The sequence below is a fragment of the Gigantopelta aegis genome, chromosome 4, assembly GCF_016097555.1.
Source record: "Gigantopelta aegis isolate Gae_Host chromosome 4, Gae_host_genome, whole genome shotgun sequence".
NCBI classification, from domain to species: domain Eukaryota; kingdom Metazoa; phylum Mollusca; class Gastropoda; order Neomphalida; family Peltospiridae; genus Gigantopelta; species Gigantopelta aegis.
In genome coordinates, this window is record NC_054702.1 from 17,636,617 (window position 1) to 17,659,204 (window position 22,588).

The 22,588-nt window shown below is 35.9% G+C and overlaps 1 protein-coding gene across 1 annotated transcript in view; it reads left to right on the top strand.

The window, feature by feature from the left end:
* The window catches only part of LOC121369720 (kielin/chordin-like protein), a 73,296-nt gene that overhangs the window by 11,167 nt on the left and 39,541 nt on the right, over positions 1 to 22,588 (top strand). Inside the window, exons 8-19 of the mRNA XM_041494774.1 lie at positions 85 to 270; positions 1,004 to 1,180; positions 1,979 to 2,158; positions 2,967 to 3,047; positions 3,907 to 4,079; positions 4,647 to 4,829; positions 5,541 to 5,720; positions 6,490 to 6,666; positions 7,253 to 7,520; positions 10,038 to 11,308; positions 11,628 to 11,798; positions 12,895 to 13,068. Coding sequence (XP_041350708.1) covers positions 85 to 270; positions 1,004 to 1,180; positions 1,979 to 2,158; positions 2,967 to 3,047; positions 3,907 to 4,079; positions 4,647 to 4,829; positions 5,541 to 5,720; positions 6,490 to 6,666; positions 7,253 to 7,520; positions 10,038 to 11,308; positions 11,628 to 11,798; positions 12,895 to 13,068 — 3,221 coding nt within the window. The remainder of the gene's footprint in view (positions 1 to 84; positions 271 to 1,003; positions 1,181 to 1,978; positions 2,159 to 2,966; positions 3,048 to 3,906; positions 4,080 to 4,646; positions 4,830 to 5,540; positions 5,721 to 6,489; positions 6,667 to 7,252; positions 7,521 to 10,037; positions 11,309 to 11,627; positions 11,799 to 12,894; positions 13,069 to 22,588) is intronic.

Here is a 22,588-nt window from a genome sequence, read left to right on the forward strand (position 1 = left end):
GCCTCCAAAGAGACTGGTCAATAACCATGGTTTAAAATGAGCTGAGATGTTGGTCCTTTCCTAATTAGATTGCCAATGTTTCAGACTGCGAGTATGACATGAGGAGGTATGCACACAACTCCTTCTTCTCACCCGGCTACAACCCGTGTCTGAACTGCTCGTGCGTGAACACTTTGGTGCGCTGTCACTCTGTCCACTGTCCGCCGCGGAACCTGCCCTGTGAGAGACCCATCCGACGGCTCGGAGAGTGCTGTCCTTCACACTGCCCCAGTAAGTGGAAGCCATATTGTCTACTGCATTATTCTTTAGATTTAGAAATAAATTGATTACAATATTTAAAGAAGCTGATTCATAATTAATGAAGGCAAGCATACCCGCACCTTGGAAATTCATCTTAAAATCACTTACCCTCAATCCCAACTTGTATACATTTTCCTTTTTGCATACAATACATTTTGAGATACCAGGATGATCAGAAAGAAATGCAGTTTGATAGAATTAAGAATTTAAATAAGAAACTAATATGTTCAATAATATTAATAAGTTGAATACATCGTTTTTGAAACAATGTTACCGGGGTACAGCTTTTTCTAAGTCAAAATATTCAAAATATTATTCATATTTGTAAGTTAACATCACTGCATGGTGAATATTATTAATAATTATTCAATATATTAAAGCTGCAATTTTGAAACTATTTTTACTGCATTCATAAATAAAAAGCTATGCTCGGAATATTATTAATGTTAATAAGTTTAAGTGACAATATTTGATTGTTATGACTTTAATATTAATATTTATAAGATAAAGCCAGTGTTGTAAACATTTAAAATTAAATTCTTGATAGGCAAGCCGGTGCCTTTAGCACAGTAGCTGATAATAAAATAAACATATAAATGTGGCACCAAAAACTCATTAAGCATTAATTTGTGATTTATAAATATTTGTGTATTTTGGCGAAAAATAAATTTCATTTAAAAGGCTTCACTCTTACTGTTTGCAGAATGTACTCACCAGGGTGTTGAGTATGATGATGGTGAGACGTGGACACCACGGGGAAGCACGTGCCAGGTGTGTGGGTGTCGGGACGGACTGGTCACATGTCGCACCAGCAAGACGTGCGCTCTCGAATGTACTCACGGCGTGGTGCGCAGGGGACAGTGCTGCTCTCCTTGTACAGGTAACACTGAAGTTCCTTTTTGGGGGGTCTAGCCTTGATAAAGTCAAAAGATAACATAGGTATTACTTTTTTGCCAGTGGCAGTGAATGCGTTAACTTATGTATTTAGCTCCAGCCTGAAGTTTTTATGTTTAGCTACATTTCACACAAACTATAATTCCTAGATCAATGAAACTTGGTTTATAGTTGCATCTATGAATGTTCATCACAGTGCATGTTAAATTTTTTTTAATTAAATTATTATTTTTTTATCCTGAAAATTACATCACAAATTCACAATTATAACTTTAATTTATTTAAGATATTTAATTTGATGGAATTTTTATTCAACAAATCAAAAGATTTGCTATTTTTTAAATGTAATTTTTTTAAATGTTAGAGTGACTAATAAATGTTTTTAAAATAAAAACTACAGGCAATTCAAAATAAAATAAAATTTAGAAAAACCCATTAATGACACAGCTTTTTACAAAAGTTGCTTTATTGTTCTTTAGATTTTTAAAATAAATAAATTAAAATATTAATATAATTAAAATTAAAATATTTAAAGAATCTTATTCCTAATTAATAAGATATGCATGAAATCACTAACCCTAGATTCCAAAATATGTACCTTTTCTGTTTTATATAACATTTAAAAATACTGTAAATACCAGGATTACCAAAAAAAGAAAAAAAGAAGGAATTTGGCAGGAGTAATTATTTTAAGCAAGAAGTTCTAAGTACTGTATAATTTAATGTATAAAATTCTATGACAGCTTAATAACCAGGGTCAGTGCCTTTAATGCTTTGTTTTCAGATTGTCTGTATGACAGTCGTATAATTGGTGATGGGAAGAGCTTCATCCGGGCGGGAACTCCCTGTCAGCAGTGTCGGTGTGTGGGAGGTAACATCGAGTGTCACATCGGTGGACCGTGTCCCAGGTTACTGTGTGCCGTTACCGAGATGTCACCCGATCACTGCTGTCCACAATGCAAAGGTTTGTTTACTGATACTGGTGATTCTGTGTGATCCTGGGTTGGGGGGAGGGTGAAGGGGAAGGATGTACTGTAGTGACAGAATACTCCCTTAAGATATGAACGACAAATACGTGATCAAGGCTGTATTGCTGCACAAACGGGTATTTGGATTCCATGAATCTCTATCTAGTGCCATTTAGCTCAGTTAGTTGAGTGCTCATCAGAGTTGTTTTGAGTTGCAGGATCGAACCATCTCTGTGGATCCATTTAACTGATTGGGTTTTTTCTTGTTCCAACCTGTGCACCACAACTGGATAAAGGCAGTGGTATGTGCTTTCCTGTCGGTGGGAAAGTGCATATAAAAGATCTCTTGCTGCTAATGGGAAAATGTAACGGGTTTCCTCTCCAAGACTATATGTCAGAATTACCAAATGTTTGACATCCAATAGCTGATGATCAGCTATCAATTAATCAACATGCTCTAGTGGTGTTGTTAAACAAAATAAACTTTAACTCTATCAAGTGCCTTGTCTATAGGAGGACAGCAACTCTTGAGATCCTTTACTGGAGATTTTGTCCTTCTTGCACTGCCAAAGAAGACTGCCACTTCCAGTGTGAGCTCTTTAGAATAAGATGTGATGACTTGAAGGATCTATCATTTGATGAACTCAGTTTTCTTTCCTTGTCCTAATTAGTTCCCCATGAGTGATGCATCAAAGACTGTGATATGTACTGTCGGCTGTGTGGGAAAGTGTTAAAGAAAGTTAATGATGGTATATGTGCGTATAAAACGTGTTATGATGACTAAAAACTGCTACTTTGTTTCAGGTTGTGATTATAAAGGTCGACGCTTTCAGCATGGAGAAATGGTTTCCCAAGACAAGTGTTCCAGATGTGTTTGTAAAGAAGGTGAGAAGATCAAGAAAAGGAATATTTTTTATAATGACACCTCAGCACTGTTTGAACTATTTGGTGTCTAAAGTGATTATTTTGTCTCCTACCTAGAGTTTAAAAAAGAAAAAGTCTGCCACCACAATGGTTACACATACACAGTTTGAACTATTTGGCGTCTGACGTGGTTATGTTGACTCTTGTCTAGAGTATATGAAAGCAAAACCTCTGACTCCACATAGGTTACTCTTACATTAACAGCAGCAAGGTCTATTTTATATTTACATTTTCAGAAAAGCACATACTGTTACTTTTGTTATAACAATTGTGGAGCACTGAATGGGATGAGAAAAAGCCCAGTGGGTCTAGCCAGGTAGTGGTGTGAGTTAAACATGCACAATGATGGAGGGCAAATAGAACATCATGTTTAGTCTCTATAAGCAGGTTTGACAAGTCTGCATGAAGTGCTGAAAATCTTTATGATCTTTATAGTCAACATAAAAACGATGGACATAATAATTGTAATCTAGTTTTGATAGGTGCCACCATTAGGGCAGAGTGTGCTTTTCTTTAATGAACACCTGGAATCATCACTTTTTGACAGTGATCCATGAGTGCATTCCCTCTCAACTATCTAAGTATCTGTTACGCTCTGAGTTGTACAGATCTGGGGATTGGCAGTCCTACAGATAGAAAGGACATATCATCCTGAAATGTGGCAGTCCTATAGATAAAACAGCTGACAGTGATTCACAGGAACAGTCATAGCCGTGTCAAGATATCCTTTCAACTCCACCTTGTGCAGAGATACAATTTTGAATATGATAATGATTTTAAACATGTTTTGTCATTCAGATTTCCTTGTTTGTTGTTACAGGCCAGATCTCCTGTTATAAGGTCCCATGTCCCACACTGCGCTGCAATAACCCAGTCCCCGTGGAGGGCGAGTGTTGCCCGCAGTGTTCCACATGTGACTATTATGGGCGGAACTATGATGATGGCCAGCAGTTTGTGTCTGAGAGAGACCCATGCCAGATCTGTGTGTGTCGGGTAGGCACAATATCATTCTCATACATCTCTTGTGGACATACAAATACATTATAGAAGTAAAAATAACCCTTATGTTGTTTTGGTTCAGCACTACAATGTTTTTTACACTTTTACACAATTTGCTGATTGATATATATTTTTTGGTGGTTTAAAGGCACAGTTATGGTACATTTTTAGTGTTCAAGATTCAAACTGTCATTTATCAGTTCACTATGTACAAATTAAAGTTTAATTTCTTAAATATATTTCACAATAAATTCATCAGATTTTTTTTTTTAAGAATTAGCATGAGCTGAAAGTGTTTTTCCTCCAAATTTTGTTCATGATTTTACTGACATTCTGTAACAAAAATTATTTACCATGGACTAGATTGCATTATATTTTTATGTTAACTCCCTTTCTTTCCCTTTTTTAATGTTGTTAACACAAGTGCACACCGTAGATTGTTGAAACATGTTTTTATTTAAATTATCTGTATTTGTGTTTATCTTTTGCATGATTAAAATCAGGTGAAATTCTGGAAAGTAAAGATTGTGCTTATTTATTATGATTTTAAATATTTTGCAGAAAGGGCAGGTAACTTGTCAGAGCAGGGAGCAGAATTGTCCCCCGACTTCGTGTACTCATCCCGACCAGATCCACGGACAGTGCTGTCGGCGCTGTGACAACTGCTACTACAACCGACGCCGGCTACGGAATGGGCAGCAGTTCACACCTGGCAGTGACCTATGCTTTACATGCAAATGCAAGGTATATTCATAGTCTGGGTAAAAGCCATTCTTCTGCTTAATTTAAATAATAGTAACCAATGTGGTGACAGTTAATCAAAGTTATCTGTTCAATGTTCAGACCCATAGGAATGATATCTGGAGTGGAGGGCACAACCTCACGTGAGGGAAGGGGGGCACAGCCTCTAGTGGGGGGGGGGGGGGTGTACAAGTCACATGTTTATCTTTATATATATATATATATATATATATAGAGAGAGAGAGAGAGAGAGAGAGAGAGAGAGAGAGAGAGAGAGAGAGAGAGAGAGAGAGAGAGAGAGAGAGAGAGAGAGAGAGAGAGAGAGAGAGAGAGAGAGAGAGAGAGAGAGAGAGAGAGAGAGTGCGAGCTACTGCCACACAAGTGGGCTTGGTGTTACAGTAGAAAAGACTGATATGGATTGTGTGTTGCTAGTCATAAAAGATACCCAGCTGCTTAACGAAAAGAGTAACATATGTGGTGACATGCTTTTGCTTTTCTATAGTTCTTTATTATATGTAAGTTACTGTCACTCCCTGAACCAAACATCAGCATGTCAAGATTTCACGATCATCCCATGTTTGTATTTCAAGATGGGTCCGTGAAGTGTGGTCGGAGGGAGTCTGAGCCTGGTGACCCCCCCCACCCCCCACCCCCGGGTCAGTGCTGTGTCTGAACCATAGCAACACAATAACAATCATCATGTTTGTATTTCAGGATGGATCCGTGAAGTGTGGTCGGAGGGAGTGTTCCGAGGTGAACTGTCTGAACCCGGTGACTCCACCGGGTCAGTGCTGCCCTGTCTGCAGTTCGTCGTGTGTGATGGATGGCCAGGAGTACCAGGATGGAGAGAGGTTCCCCGACATGCAGGACGACTGCTCCATCTGTACCTGTAGTGTGAGTTACTCATGTCAATATTATGCTTACTGTGTAGTAGTTTAACCATCAGCCTTATGTCAGTAGAATTTTTTTTATTATTATTATTTTTTTTAAATATTTATATATTTTTTTTTAAATGTCAGTAGAAGTTAAAACATTTGTTTTATTTAATAGCACCACTAGAGCACATTGACTTATTAATTGCCGGCTATTGGACGTCAAACATTTGGTAATTCTGAGAAAATCTGCTACATATTTCCATAAAAAGCAAGCGATCTTTTATATGTACTTTCCCACAGACAGGATGATCTTTGATATACTGGTACCAGTCGTTGGGCACTGGTTGGGATTGTAAAAAACCCAAAAACAATCAAAGAATGGGTCCACTATTGAGTTTGATCCTGTAACTCAAGCACCTCTGGTGTAAGTCAGTAGATGCTGGTTTTGCCTCTTGCCCCAAGTTAGTTTTAATGGCTCAGTGGGAAGGTACAAAATCATGACATGAGTTCTTTCTCTCGAACAACTAACTCCTGTCTGAGACTGACAGTTGAGATAGCTGACATGTGCCCATGACCTTGTGTTTGAACTTTTTTTTTTTTACTTTTTTTACATCTGATTATTTAAAAAAAGGTATGTAGCATCATTCTTAAATGGTACAAATTTGTATTATACATTAATTTAAAAAATATTCTACAAAAACTTATAAACTCAAAAAACGTGTATATAAAATTTGGTCCACTTGATAATATGTGATAATAATTTTGCTGCCATGTTTTTCTGCTATCAGGGAGGTGATGTGACCTGCCAGCCAAAGCTGTGTCCCAGGACGTTGTGTTCTCACCCGGCCAGACTTCCTGGAGACTGTTGTTCAAACTGTGACTTCTGTCTGCACGACCGGAGGATATTCCGCAACATGCAACACTTCATTCACCCCAGTGATGTCTGTCAGGAGTGCGTGTGCAATGTGAGTCAAAATTATTTTGATTTCTCCTCATTTCTACACTGTGGTTTAACATTGATTTATATAAATAATATTTTCATATACTTACCATTTGTGACAACCAATAGCCAATGTATATTTTTGTGCTGGGTTGTCGTAAACATTCATTCATTCATTCATTCATTCATTCATCTAAAGAAATATGCTATTAGTTCAGTCATTACCAGGATTTTATAACATGCATTTTGATTGAGCATGGGTTTTCGGTTGTAATATGTAATATTGGGATCCACATGATAAAACATTACAGCTTTTAAATAAATAATAAATTATTGGGTTTTTAAAAATAATTTTAAAAGAATGAATTAAAAAAAAAAAAAAAAGCATTTTACCCATCTATTAAAAATAAATTTTATTCACAAATTATATTTGTTATCAAAATATTTCATTTAAAAACGCACATTAAACTATAAAGTATTTTTAGAGGCCTAGATTCATGAATGTTTTTCTTTTATAACTTTTTAAGAACATCTTTGAGTGAACATCTATGTGTACACAAAATCAGTTCAACTAATTCTGTGGAATTCTTGTTAACTAATATTTTTGACAGAGTGGTTCATTAGTGTGCAGTGCAGTGAACTGCCCATCCTTGCCCTGTAGTCAGCCGATGCCCATGCCTGGGTCGTGCTGCCCTGTGTGTCCCAAGCGCTGTACATACGGTGGTCTGTCGTACGAGGATGGACAGACGTTTAAGAGCCCACGGGACAAGTGTGAGAAGTGTCTGTGTCTGCAGGGCAGAGTCCAGTGCAAGAAAATGAAGTGTCCAGTCTCTGTTTGTACCCATCCTGTAGAGCAAAACTGCTGTCAGATTTGTGTCGGTGAGTTATGTAATCACAACTGTTCAGATTTGTGTTGGTGAGCAGATTTGTGTCAGTGAGTTATGTAATCACAACTGTTCAGATTTGTGTTGGTGAGCAGATTTGTGTCAGTGAGTTATGTAATTATGACTGTTCAGAATTAGGAGGTGGGGTAAGGGGGTAGGAGGAAACAATTATTATTGTTGTGGGTCTGCCATTAATGATTTCAGTAAAATGTTATTATGTGGTGTGGGGTTTATTTTTTAAAATGCCTTTCAACCCTGTAAGTGGTATAACGAAGGATTTTATATTGAAATTATACCCATTATCTAACAGTTGTGTCATGGGGAAACAGGCAAATTAAATAAATGGGGGGAAAAGAGGCATGTGTTATACAGGGTTCGTACGCACCTGGAAAACCCTTGAAAATAAACTAATGTATTCCAGTGCTTGAATACCCTTGAAAATCATCTTGCGGTCTGGAAAACCCTTGAAAATGATAATTTGATGTCAAATAAAATATAAACGCCTAGAACGGAGGCTTTATTTACTTTATTTAACCTTTAGACTACTGGATTAATTTTAAACAAAAACCATGTTGAGTGGGTACAAGTTTAAAATTTTTACTCACATATATTCACTTAAATGTTTTATAAATACATGAAATAAAGTTCATATATGAATCGGTAAGTATTATTTTCGGGTCTTTTTTGTAATTTTTATTATTTTTAGATTGGCTAATGGTGATTAAAATTAGACAAAAAATCGAAAAAGTTGCGTTTAATTACGGGCATTTGTGGCCAGCTGTCCAGTATTTATGTCCATTATTCCCGATAACAGTGGTTTTCTGACCAGAATTTTTTTTTAAAACCCGAACTACGATTCATATTGCAATATTTGGTAATTTTCATTGTTGGTAAAACGATCAAATTTATTATCAAATAAGCTGACGACAGTGGTTCAAATCCCGTCAAAGCTGGCTCACACATTCATTCATCTTTCTCATATATCACCCTCTGCCTATCATTCTCATTATCTTAATATAAAAAAAACTTTCCAATTTCTCCCATGATTTCAATCTCTTTCGACCCTTTCTGTCAGTTTCCTCCGACTCTTTTGTCTTCTGAGCTGTTCACACCATCACCTACCTGTCTCAACTTCCTCCACGGGTGCAGTCTGTGTATTTCCCTGCACCCACCTGGCATCCTCGTCCTCTGCCGCTAATAAAGCTGGTCTTACCCACGGCACTAACTAACGACCGCCGGTAGTAGGAGTGCATAGTAGGTGGTTACAAGTGCCTCTTAACAATGCCAGAAGTAACTGCTGAACACTAAAAGCTGATGGGGAATGGCAGGTGTGTGGCACGGATAGCCACAAGAGACAAGCACCTGTCACGGTTGGAGAGACAAGGACTGGGATGTGGAGGTGGACAGCGAAAGAAGTTGAAAGATAGGAGTTGCCAGATCGGGAAGAAATGAGATGGGATTCAAAGGAGAGAAAGGAAAGGGGGTAGTGGGATAAAAAAAAATATATAATAAAAAAAAAATAAAAAAAATTAGCTGTCACAATCAGCTATCGATCCCTGAAAATGACCGTGACGAGCCGCCTTGTTGTCAAGCGAAAATACTTGCCGAAAACCACTTTTTGAACTCAAAATTTCAAGGTATTTTCAATTCTTTTATTATATTTCCGTTTCCGGTGAGTGTCGTGTGCAAAATGGCGGGAAATATGAATTGGGGAATGCACTGTATACAGTGTACAGTATGTCGACTGACGTAATGTCGGGCGAGATATCTCGCCTGCAGTACTCAGAAGGTTAACATGTAATTAAATTATTTGTTTCATTTCCGCGGCACAATCAAATGCCAATCGCCCGACCAATCGATGTTTACCGGCTCAGTTGACATGTGAATGTTTTTTGTTTTTTTTATCTTGCGATGCGAGAATCACGCGGCCATTAGTTCCAAGCGACAGCATCGCCATATTGGAAAAGAAAGTTTGTCACTTTTTGCAGCTGGGTATTTAGCAAGTTCAGGGAGCGTGTCAAGTTAATGAATCTATTGTAAACCCACAAAGATAGTTGTTTAACGACCTGTGGATACAGGCAGTGAATTATAAGGACTGGTTGGTGCGTGGACCCGACAAACACAGCGCAAGATGCACCGTTTGTACTCGCAAAGTAAAGTAAAGTAAAGTAAAGTTTAGTGATAAGTTGTCCACCATTAACTCGGTAAAGTCCTGGAATTTTGGTAAAGTTGACCTGGAAAGTGCTTAAAAAACCCTTGAATTTTGACTTCCTTTAAGTGTATGAACCCTGGTTATGTATTTAAGGCTGTGGTATGTACTATCCTGTCTATAAAAGTACATATAAAATATCCCTTATTAACCAGTAAAAATAGCCTCTAAGGTGACATCTAATTTCCTATCTTACTTACTTTACAGATATAAGTTTTGCAATTACCATACCATACAGCTTAGGATTAAAATATGTAGAATGTTGTTAAACAAACTTTTCCTTTCTTTTCACATTTTTTTCAGACTGCTTCTACAAGAATCGTCTTTGGAAAAATGGCATCAAGTTTCAGGATCCACAAGACTCCTGCAGCAAGTGTCGCTGCCAGAACGGCAACATCTGGTGTGAGAGCGTCAAATGTCCTCCAATCTCGTGCCGTAATCCTGTCACCACTGACTGCTGTCCTGTGTGTACGAAGTGCGAGTACGAGGGTCGCCAGTATAACAACGGGCAGAGATTCTCCCTTGGAAATGAATGCAGAACCTGTACGTGCATAGATGGGACTGTAGAGTGCAGGAGCAGTGTGTGTGCAGTTCCATCTTGTGAACATCCGATAGATGGAGAGTGTTGCAAGGAGTGCAGTGACTGTCAGTACCTCAACAGACGCTACAGCAACCGACAGCGCTTCACCAACCCCAGAAACAAGTGTGAGGATTGTGTGTGTAGAGACGGGACGGTGAGGTGTTCTAAGAAACCGTGTCCCACAGTTACGTGTCAGAATCCAAGTCAAGGAGAATGCTGTCCGGTGTGTTCGGACTGTCAGTATCAAGGCCGGACTGTCAGGAACGGACTGAGAATCCCACACGAGTCCGACCCGTGTAAAGAATGCATGTGTCGGAGGGGAAATCTAGACTGCTTCCAGAGACAATGTCTGAACACGATTTGTCGTAACCCTGTAAAAAGGAGATGCTGTCTGGAGTGTTCTGCGTGTCTGTACCATGACAGGGAGTATGACAATAGAGAAAGGTTCCCAGATCCTACTGACAAATGTCACATCTGCCAGTGTGTTGATGGGAACGTAGCTTGTACAGCCAAGACTTGCCCCCAAGTACGCTGCACCAATCCAGTCCAAGGCGCCTGTTGTCTGGAATGCTCCAAGTGTCTGTATCAGAACAGTGTGTATGTGGATGGACAAGACTTCCCCCACGAAACAGATCCCTGTCAGACCTGCTCCTGTCAGAACGGGAATGTCGTCTGCAGCAAGAAACACTGTCCCAGTGTCATCTGCTCACACCCAGTTCAAGGTCGTTGCTGCTCAGAGTGTGGTGGTGATTGCCATTTTGAAAGAAGACTGTATAAAAATGGGGAGAAGTTTCAGAAAGACTGTAAAGTGTGTACCTGCTTGGATGGGGACATGAGGTGCTATCCAAAATACTGTCCCAAGGTTCTGTGTTCAAATCCTTCCGTTGAAGACTGCTGTCCCGTGTGTGGGGATTGCATGTTTGAAGACCGTCACTTCAGGAATGGGCAAACGTTTCCCGATGTCAAAGATCCATGCAGTGAATGTGTCTGTAGGGTAGGTTTTCACATCACATTGAAATGTTAATTTCAAGACTTTTTAACAAGCATTTTGGTCACACCCACCTATCAAAATTAAAATATTAAATCTATATACATATCCTTTAGATGTAACTCTTGGGTAACTCTTTTTTTAAATTATTTTATTATTTTATTATTTTTTATTTTTATTTATTAATTGCCAGTATTTAAAATTTTCTTTTTAATTTATTATTATTATTACATTTTATATTTATTAAAAAATTTTTTATAATTTATGTAAGACCATGGTGAACTTGATGAGATGGTTAATAAAAGCAAGTGGTTGTTTTTGTCAGAATGGCACGTTTCAGTGTAGCAGGAAGCCGTGTCCAGAAGCCATATGTCAGAACCCAGCCCCTGGTCTGTGCTGCCCTGAATGTCGGAACTGTGCTCTTCACGACAAGATCCTGCCACATGGTTACCGGTTCCCGGGAGAAAGCGACCCATGTCAGACGTGTGTCTGTGAGGTAAATCTTCAGGTCATGCTGGATTTAAAGCTGTATTTCAGTCTACAGGATCGATTATAGGAATTAGTGGTTGGGCAATGGCAGACTCAGGGGATCAATGGAAAACGTGAACATACTGGTTCATTCCATGTGTGTCATTTCAAGAACAACCCTAATCTAGTTTTATTAAATACTTTTTCATGACTATCAAATGAAAGGTTACCTTTATAATATAGCTGTACAGTGTAAATCTACATAATTAAATTTCTTTTGCGTCGATGAACCGAACAAATTTAAGACACTATACGCATTGATTTTTAAAAAAAAGTCTCTTCGCTAATCATCATATAAAACTTGGTCGATAGCCAAAGAAATCATGAAATGTAGGAAATTTCATGCCTGTTGGCGAAAATTAACCAGTTCCCCCAATAGCATAAATGTCACATGTTCCCTTCATTCACATTAAAAAATATATAAACTAGACAAGAATCGGACAATTCCTTCCAATATAACTAAATTATCCATAAAAATGCACACATCAGCTAGAGGAAATTGTGTCATTTACCAAATGAGGTCATTTAAAAAAACTCACCTGATTCAAATAATCTTACACGACATAAGTATCAATGAAGTTTACACAAACTACAGGCCTATTTAAAGGTAAATTCAGTTATGTATTATTAAAGTATGCATATAAATTTAATTAGATTTGACCACAATTATTTTCGGTTCATGCAAGTATGAACCAAGAAATAATTGTGGCCAATTCTTAACTGACTGTATACTTTGTATTCCCAATAATGAGTTGGCTTTTATATAAGCATTGCAAAGCAAAGCAAAATTCAAAATGCCAAAACTAAACAATCCAAAATTTATTTGAAAACAAGGATAACGTTATCTAGATCATTTACGGTAGAGGGGGAAATAACACAAATTATTCAACCCATTGTCCTTTCTCAGTTTTAAATTTTTTTAACAGCCATCATTGGAAATGAAAACAGACATAATATCTGAGATTTGACTACAATTTGGCAAAACATTTTGTGCTGTTAACTTTTATTAAATTTTGGTGACATTGTGAGAAAGTGATCATAATCAGTGTCTTGTTTTGCACCAGGCTGGTACAATCAGCTGTGAGAGGCAAATCTGTGATCCCCCGACGTGTGACAATCCCGTTGTTGACAGCTGCGGTTGTTCTGCGTGTCGTCAGTGTGACTTTGAGGGTCGACGATTCCAGAATGGGGAAGAATTCCCGCATCCAACAGACAACTGTACAGTCTGTCGCTGTCGGGTAAGTGTTGCCATGATATTAGACAAATTAACTCGAAAGACCCCAGATTTATATTTCTAATTATAACATGTGTTAAAGGAAGGATTGCATGAAAGTAAAAACTACTAACTAGCTCAACATATACGTAAATGTTTTGTGAATTTTTTATATTTTATTGGTCCTATGCTACTTAGGTCGAGGTCTGCAATGATTCAAGATACTGAGCTGACATTTTGTGTATACCTTTATCATGTAGTTACAGATCAAGTTTGACTTGATTGTTATGGATTTACCCATTTTTAACAGTTGCCCCCAAACTTAGGAATATGTAAATTTGTTGGGTCAGGTAGGGGGCATGTATTGCTAAAGTAGCAATTTCAATTTCACCATATTTTGTGCATCCCTGTAAAGTAGTCTTGGCTAAACCTTATATGTAAAAAACCAACAAAAAACCTAAGAAACTAAATAGCTAACAGTTTATGATACAGGTAATTCAATCATTCTTAAATGATAAATGTTATCATATATAACATGTTGTCCTATTAGATCCACAGCATTGTTGATTGGTTGATTTTTTCACCCACAAGCCCCATTACACTTTCTGTCCAGTACTCAAATCAAAATGGATCAGAAATGTAATAAGGAAACGTGATATTGGTGATAATTCTACAGAAAGTTGATCAGTTGCTTGGTTTGTATTGTTAAATTCCCATATTACTGAAACCTGTTTCAAGATAATATCTGCTGAAAATCATCACTTCAGACACTGTATTAGTCTGTGATAGCATTATGCAGTGAGCTATCACAAGACTGATTCAGTGTCAGAAATGAATAAATGGAAATATTATCGTATTGATGCTTGAAAAGCTACTTTTTACTGTGGTACCAAACCGACATTCTCCACCATTTACGACATCTAGAAGTTTGTTTTGTTTAACAGCATTACTAGAGCACATTGATTAATTAATCATCGGCAAACATTTGGTAATTCTGACTGGAACTCATCAGAGGAAACCCGTTACATTACCACCTCTAGGAGACAGGTTAATCTGGTCTGTTAAAAATGTGTAATTAACAAGAAAATGATATGGTGCTCTAATTTAAGGGTAGATATTTTTTAGGTCAATGTAATATTGATTTTTGCATGCAATTATACCTTTGTCACAGAATTTATTTTTAATAAGTAATCAGTTTAAAATGGAAAAGTGAATATTTATCTGTAGGTCTAGGCATTGTTCATTTGTTTCCGCAGACATTGATAAGACACATTTACAACCAGGTACTATATTCTTTTACTACTGGAAGTAGTAGAATGGGGTAAACCTTTATTAGCAAGAGAGCAAGACATGCAGTAGTGTGCTACATGCTAGTGATAGGTTAAATTTAAATAGTAATGGTTGATGGTTAGTACTCATGTAGGTGTACCATTGTACAAGAACATAAATTCAGAAATGCAACCCCTGCAATTAAAAAAATGTCCATGGCAAAAAACAAGCAGTGTAAAAGTGCCGTGAAGAATGAAAAACTCTATGGCAATCTCCACGGCATTGCCAATTGCTGTGGGCAATTGCAGAGGTTGGAAATGGGTAATGGGTAATGCATTACAACATGTATTTTTAATACAAACTATAACTTCCCTCAAATATTTAATTGTTCAACAGCCCCTTTAAAATATAATTCTATCTTTGAAACATATCAATTAAAAAACAACATTTAACACATGCTGTCTTGTTAGCACTTTATTAATAAAAGTATACATCAAGGACATTGTTTCCATTCATAAATCAAAGATGTAAGCATTTTCACACGTGTAATTCAGGCACCACTTACCCCAGCATCTGAAAGTGCTAGTGTTAAAATCTTACATACCAGCACAAACAGATACCAGAACAAGAAGCATCCCTTTTCTAGCAGTACTCCCTTTGGTTTTAACACCAGCTACCAACAGTAGATTTGCTGGTGAAAATGAGGCATGCAGCAATATACAAGTATTTTATAAAAGAATAAAATTTGAATAAATCAAGTAATATTGTTTCAACTATTGGTGTCTATGTTGCTTGTACACACCACTTGCCCTTACTATACTTCCGTCCAGTTCTTGAACACAGACAACACGGAGGTACAGCAAAGAAAAGTAATGGTGATGTTTTTGTACTCGGTAGAGCACCTGCCTGAGGTGCTTGCATCGTCGGATCGAACTTCAGAGAACCCATTTTATGATTTAGGCTTTTTTCCACCACCCCCATCACAACCAGTGCCCCACTACTTGTATATCAAAGGCTATGCTGCGTTGTTCTGTCTATATGGGAAAGTGCATAATAGTAAAAAGGATCCCATGCTGTTAATGGAAAAATGTAGCAGGTTTCTTCTAAGATATCTGACGTCCAGTAATTGATTATTAACATATCAAGGTGCTCTAGTGGTGTTGTTAAAACACAACAAATTGCACCAGATTTGCTCAAGAGTTGACCTTTAATAAGAAACCAATGTCCAGTTACTTTCTATCACTTTACCATTCTTATCTGCCACAGTATCTAATAGTTTATATTGACATGTATTAAGCAGCCGACTGTATTTCTATTCTTTTGGATCCAATACATTGCAAATTGACTTCTAAAATTGATCCTGTGACATAAACTACATGGCCCTACAAAACATAGTTGCTGATGTGTAACACTGTGGTGATGTGAGTCACACACCACATGGCCCTACTATATTTCCGTCCAGTTCTGTCAAAATAACAGTACGGAAATAGAGCATGGACATGTAATGCTGAAAAATTCTTGGAAGGAAGAAGTATCAGGAAAATTTAGTTTTTATTAATTTTGACAACTAACAATCCAGAGAAATCCTGCTGCCATCATGTTGTAATTATGTGCTTTTCTCTACAAATAGGATAACAAAATCCACAGCCTTTGATTTAATAGCTGTCAATAAATGCTTGGACAAACGTCACTAATGTCACTATTTTAAATTGATGACAGTAGACAGTAATAGATGTTACAAAGTTCATCATAGTGAAATGTAAGCGAAATACGAACTGTTTTAGGATGTTGATATTCACAAACCTAACCTTAGTATCTACCATAATGACCATGTTATCCGCTGTGATGTTTCTGGATTTTTTGGAAAAAGCCCTTCTCACTCTAGCATCAGAAAGTGCTACTTTATTTCACAGCAGCACATAGCTAATGTTAGAGTATTCAGTGCTAATAATTTTGATAGCTGAAGACATCCATGGCCATCTGGTCATAGAACAGGGCCAGTCTCCCTGCATACTCCATGTTGTATGAGACCCAAAATAATTCTTACATCATGCTACTGCTAACTTATAATAAGAAGTCTCTTATTCCAGTGGTTTTAATCTCATTTAGTCTAGCATCAAAAAGTGCTAGTTATATTCAAATATACCAGCACATAAATGATACCAGTCCAAAGAAAATTAATAATGCACTTTACTACTTTTTAAAAACTATATTTTAGGTAATTTTATATTGGTCAACTTTATATTATCTTTATAATCTATACTAGTACATAAAACACGAATACATAATTTTAATTGCCTTTGCTATCTTGATGTCATCAGTGCAGTATCAAAACTAATAGTATTCAAATCTTGTATCCGTCCAATACTGTGATATAGACAACATAGAAATATGATCTGGTCAGGTTAGATTATTTAATTAATCTGTTATTTCAATGATAAATGTTTCATAATTATAAATGTAATAGTTTGGAAGATATATTTATTGAGCTATGATTCACATAGATATAATAGGCAGTTGTTAATAAATATTGTTAATAAATATTGACATTCTACAATGATGGCACCAAGAATAAGCAATCACCAATCAAATTTGATGTCACAAATCAGAATTGCTTGATTACTGATAATTAACCAATCACATCTAACCTATAGATGACATCATTCTTCCACGTTTTACATGCCACACACCCAAATCTTACTTCCGTCCAGTTCTTTATCATAGACAACACGGAGGTAAAACTTGTATGTGTGGCACACTGACTTGTTGTATGTAGACCTGTGGTTGTGTTGTCTTGGGCAGTTTAATTTAGTCAGTTTGAATGGATAACTACAGTATGCTTATTGTGGTGTCTAATGATTATAACATTTTGGGACTGACTTTCTTTTTGATGAAAAGTTCCTTTTCTATCATAACAGAAGAGAGATCACAGCATGTCTGGTGTCACATTTGACTGTGATAACTGTTTTTAAAAGTAATCACAAGTCAAATATGATGCCAGAAACTACTATTACAGTTAATGTAACCTTGAATGTCTACATCTGTTTTTTCTGTAAATAATAGAGCAACCTTCTTGCATATCTGAATATCTTGAAAATAAGCTTGCTATGAGTATTGATGTTTTTGAGGAGACCTGACGTCACATTGAACTGTGATAGCTACTATTACAGGCAATCACAAATTGAATGTAATGTCAAAAAACCTTATTTTGAGCATCTTTTCATTAAATTGCATTAAAATATATGTGTGTTATATAATACATCAGTTAAAAAAAAAAAAAAAAAAAAAAATCCCCCACAAAACATTGAAGAATTGGTCTCTTTGCTCTCCCAAGCATAGACTAGTGCTAGTTGAAATTAGAACACCAGCACGTAGTAAATACCAGGCCAAGTGAAGAAAGCTTCCAGTGGGATTGATACTTTTGTAAATATTTCATAAAATAAATATATTAGAAATTTTGAATGATGGAATATTCTTTAGGCCGTATATGAAATTTCTGCAAATGGTGGAATTCACTCCAGACAAAAAGGTATTGTAACTGTAATTTGCCAAGCAGATGTGAGGGTAGACCAAAGTATAAGTTTAGACTGCCATGCTATTAAGTTTGCTGTTAATGGCTTTCTTCTTTCCCTGGCATCAGAAAGTGCTAGTGTATTTGACCCACAAGCACAAAATGATCCCAGGGAAAGAATAAGGCAGCCTCACACAGTGTGTCTTACTCACCACCATTCATTTCTGATTCATGCATATTATCAGGTATAATAAATTCTCTACAGGCTTAAATAATTAAATTCCTTTCTTTTCTATTCGACTGGCATAAAGTGCTTGTCTTAATGAAGATGCACAAGACTGAATTCTAATGCCACATTAATCTGTGATAGCTCAGCATTATTCATGCAATCACAAGGAAAATATGACATCAGGAAAACATCATTTCAAAATTATATAGTTATATTTATTTAAGTGCAGCATGATGGCCATAATGAATACATAGAATGAGGAGAGGTGTCTTATTTTCTATATCTCACCATCGGAATAAAATTAAATAATTTACAACCAGCCTAATGTAACTGTATCCATTTTTCACATCTGCCTTGCTTCAACTTTTTGAAAAAAGAGTAGTTAAATATAATGGTAGTGGATTTCTTCTCTCACTAACTCAAGCATCTATTAGTGCTAGTAGCTTCTGACACACAAGCACAGAATGGATACTTGAGCAAGTCAAGAGTAAAATACTTTGACATCTTCTTTCTTATTATATTTTGCTGTTTTACATAAGCTTGAAAAAAGTACTTGACAATTACAAGTACTTTGTTAAAATGGTTTCATAGACTTGTTAATTTGCTGCATGTCATTTCACTTACGCTAGCATCAGAAAGTGCTAATCGTTGTTCACCATCACCAGCACTGTCTGGTACTAGGTAAAGGCAAATGACTGAATATTTAACTGTTATAGAATTTTTTTTTTTTAAATGTATATTTAACTGATTGATGTGTGTAAAAGTATTTTTCATGATTGTGTAACCCAAATATATTTATAACAGTATACACCAAAAATCTTTCTATAATTTTTGTAAACAGAGAAATCAGAACAATATTGTTGCATTCTTTTCCTGGGACATGTTGATGATAAAATCTTCTCCAGTCATACATAGACCACATGGAAAAATTCCATTGTTTCCAGAAAACAACCAATTTTCATGTCTCATGTCACATTCGGCTGTGATAGCAGATAACAGAAGCCATCACAAGAATAATGTAACACAAGAAAAGAAATTATATAGTTATATAGTAACTCAATATATGTAGCTGCACAAGTTTAATAAAACTGTAGATTTTTCTCAGAACATTCCAAAGCATCAACTAGTGCTAGTTGCTGTTTAATACTGGTGAATGCTCCGAGATGTAAAGAGAAAGATTAATGTGGCACTGTCTATATAGGTGCCATATATATACTGATACATAACTGTAGCACTTTCCTAAGCATAAAGTTTCAATATTGATAAGCATTTATTGACAAAGATTTGTTGGTTGGCACCAACTTTTTCCAGCTGGAGCATATTTAAAAAAAATACTGTAGCTTGATGTCATCGCTTTCCCAAGCATCAGAAAGTGCTAGTTGAAATATCTGACAAGCACAAAACCAATGTTTAGCAAAGGGAAAACATTCTTAATAGTGATATCTTTACTTTACTATTACATTTGCTGAATAATTACTAAGACCCTTGCCAAGAAGATATTTTGTCCCTTTCTTCTGTGATATAACTGTAATTTGTTGTAATCTGCTCTAGTAACAAAAATTACTTTGCAAGTTTTTCTGAAATGAACTGTCGATATTTCACCCACAAGCCCTTATTAAACTTCCGTCCAGTAATTGTAAATAAAACAGAATGAAAGTGTAACAAGGAAACATGGTAGTGATAAAATCACATCTCAAACTTGTTTAGTATAGGTGAATAAAATACAAGTTTAAAAAGAAAACAAAGTCAAAAGAAACACATGTTATATCTGAAATCATTAAAAGTTTTCCCAACACAAATAAAAGTTGTATTTCCATATTTTAGGTATTGCATGTTTCTGTGATAGCTTTTTATATTGGCAATCACAAGAAATATACAATGTCTGAAAAATGAATTTCATCTTTTTAACAAATATGTTAAAAAAGGCTGGGTAGATTTAACTGTGTTTAGCAAAGGGAAAACATTCTGTTTATTATAGGCAATTGATACGATCATTACCGTATATCAAACAGCTGAAATGAGATTGCTAGAAAAAGTTGATGGTCGCTACTAGAGTGAGCCGATACAGTTGGTTAGTAGAGGAAGCAATAGACCCTGCAATAGAGTTAGCAACTGATTAATAATAAGACAATGTGGAGCTCATTTAAGATGTATTCGGCATTTGACATCAGATCACCACCAGTTGACATTCCTTTCTTTTGTTTTTAAATGTGGAAGCAACACAAAACCTTTTTACCAATATTGTATTTAAAAGATCATGTGATAAACATTAGATTCTGGTGTCACATTTGACTGTGATAGCTAGTTACTTTTTGCAATCACCAGAAAATATGACACTAGAACATAATGATAAAAGTATTCGGCGTTTGACATCAGATCACCTCCAGTTGATTAATTAACATTCCTTTCTTTTGGTTTTAAATGTGGTTGCAACACAAAACCTTTTTACCAATATTGTATTTAAAAGATCATGTGATAAACATTAGATTCTGGTGTCACATTTGACTGTGATAGCTAGTTACTTTTTGCAATCACCAGAAAATATGACACTAGAACATAATGATAAAAGTATTCGGCGTTTGACATCAGATCACCTCCAGTTGATTAATTAACATTCCTTTCTTTTGGTTTTAAATGTGGTTGCAACACAAAACCTTTTTACCAATATTGTATTTAAAAGATCATGTGATAAACATTAGATTCTGGTGTCACATTTGACTGTGATAGCTATAGTTAGTTTTGCAATCACCAGAAAATATGACACTAGAACATAATGATAAAAGTATTCGGCGTTTGACATCAGATTACCTCCAGTTGATTAATTAATATTCCTTTCTTTTGTTTTTAAATGTGGTTGCAACACAAAACCTTTTTACCAATATTGTATTTAAAAGATCATGTGATAAACATTAGATTCTGGTGTCACATTTGACTGTGATAGCTAGTTACTTTTTGCAATCACCAGAAAATATGACACTAGAACATAATGATAAAAGCATTCGGCGTTTGACATCAGATCACCTCCAGTTGATTAATTAATATTCCTTTCTTTTGTTTTTAAATGTGGTTGCAACACAAAACCTTTTTACCAATATTGTATTTAAAAGATCATGTGATAAACATTAGATTCTGGTGTCACATTTGACTGTGATAGCTAGTTACTTTTTGCAATCACCAGAAAATATGACACTAGAACATAATGATAAAAGCATTCGGCGTTTGACATCAGATCACCATCAGTTGATTAATTAACATTCCTTTCTTTTGTTTTTAAATGTGGTAGCAACAAAATCTTTTTACCAATATTGTATTTAAAAGATCATGTGATAAACATTAGATTCTGGTGTCACATTTGACTGTGATAGCTAGTTATGTTTTGCAATCACCAGAAAATATGACACTAGAACATAATGATAAAAGTATTTGGCGTTTGACATCAGATCACCACCAGTTGATTAATTAACATTCCTTTCTTTTGGTTTTAAATGTAGTTGCAACACAAGGTTTTAATCAAAACCTTTTTACCAATATTGCATTTAAAAGATCATGTGATAAACATTAGATTCTGGTGTCACATTTGACTGTGATAGCTAGTTACATTTTGCAATCACCAGAAAATGACACTAAAACATTATGATAAAAGTATTCTGAGATAAGGAAAAGGGAATAAATAAAACTATAATGGTGGACAGTGCCATATAAAATATGGACAACAATTCGATATGGAAAAATGAATCCATGGATCATATTCTGTGGAGTTTAAATGTACACTTCTGTAAATATATTTTGTTCTAATCTGTGCTCAGAATGTCACATTAATTACCATTTGCCACCATGTAACTGTTTATTACAGTGTGTCACAGCTTTTGACGACTTCTTGACTTGCTTACCCTAGTATCAGAAAGTGCTAGATATGAATTGCTCTTCAAGCTCTAACAGATACCAGAACAAGAGAATCAGCATTTTTCTCGATGATGTACAAATTGATGTTGCAGTCAGTAGATTCTAGGATCACATTTGTCTGTGATAGCTGCTTGAGTTAAAGCAATCATGACAAATATGACAGAAGAATGTATTGTAGAGAATCAAAGAATGTGAATTCATTTATTGGTAAATATTGTTTTAGGGTGCTGAATTTGTTATCACTAAAAGTAAGCAAGCACCATAAAACAAAAATCACCTAGCAGTCAATTTCATCTGTTATAATCAATTTGGTATTTGTTGTGTTCACCAGAATAGATCCTATACATCTTGCTAATTTTACCATTACTTCTGTTTTCTTTATCTATGCATTAAAATGAACCCAAATTTAATAATTGATCATCACATCACTAATTATAGTACCCACCAAAATTGTTTTAGGGTTAATGTGCTGAGGATTTTGTCCTGGACTGTGCTGAGGATTTAATAGGTCGGAAATAAAGCTACCTGTAATGTATGCTCGCTTACCCTAGCATCAGAAAGTGCTAGATGTTAATTAGCTCCCAAGCACAAACTGATACCAGAGTAAAAGAACCTACTGTCTTCATATTTTAA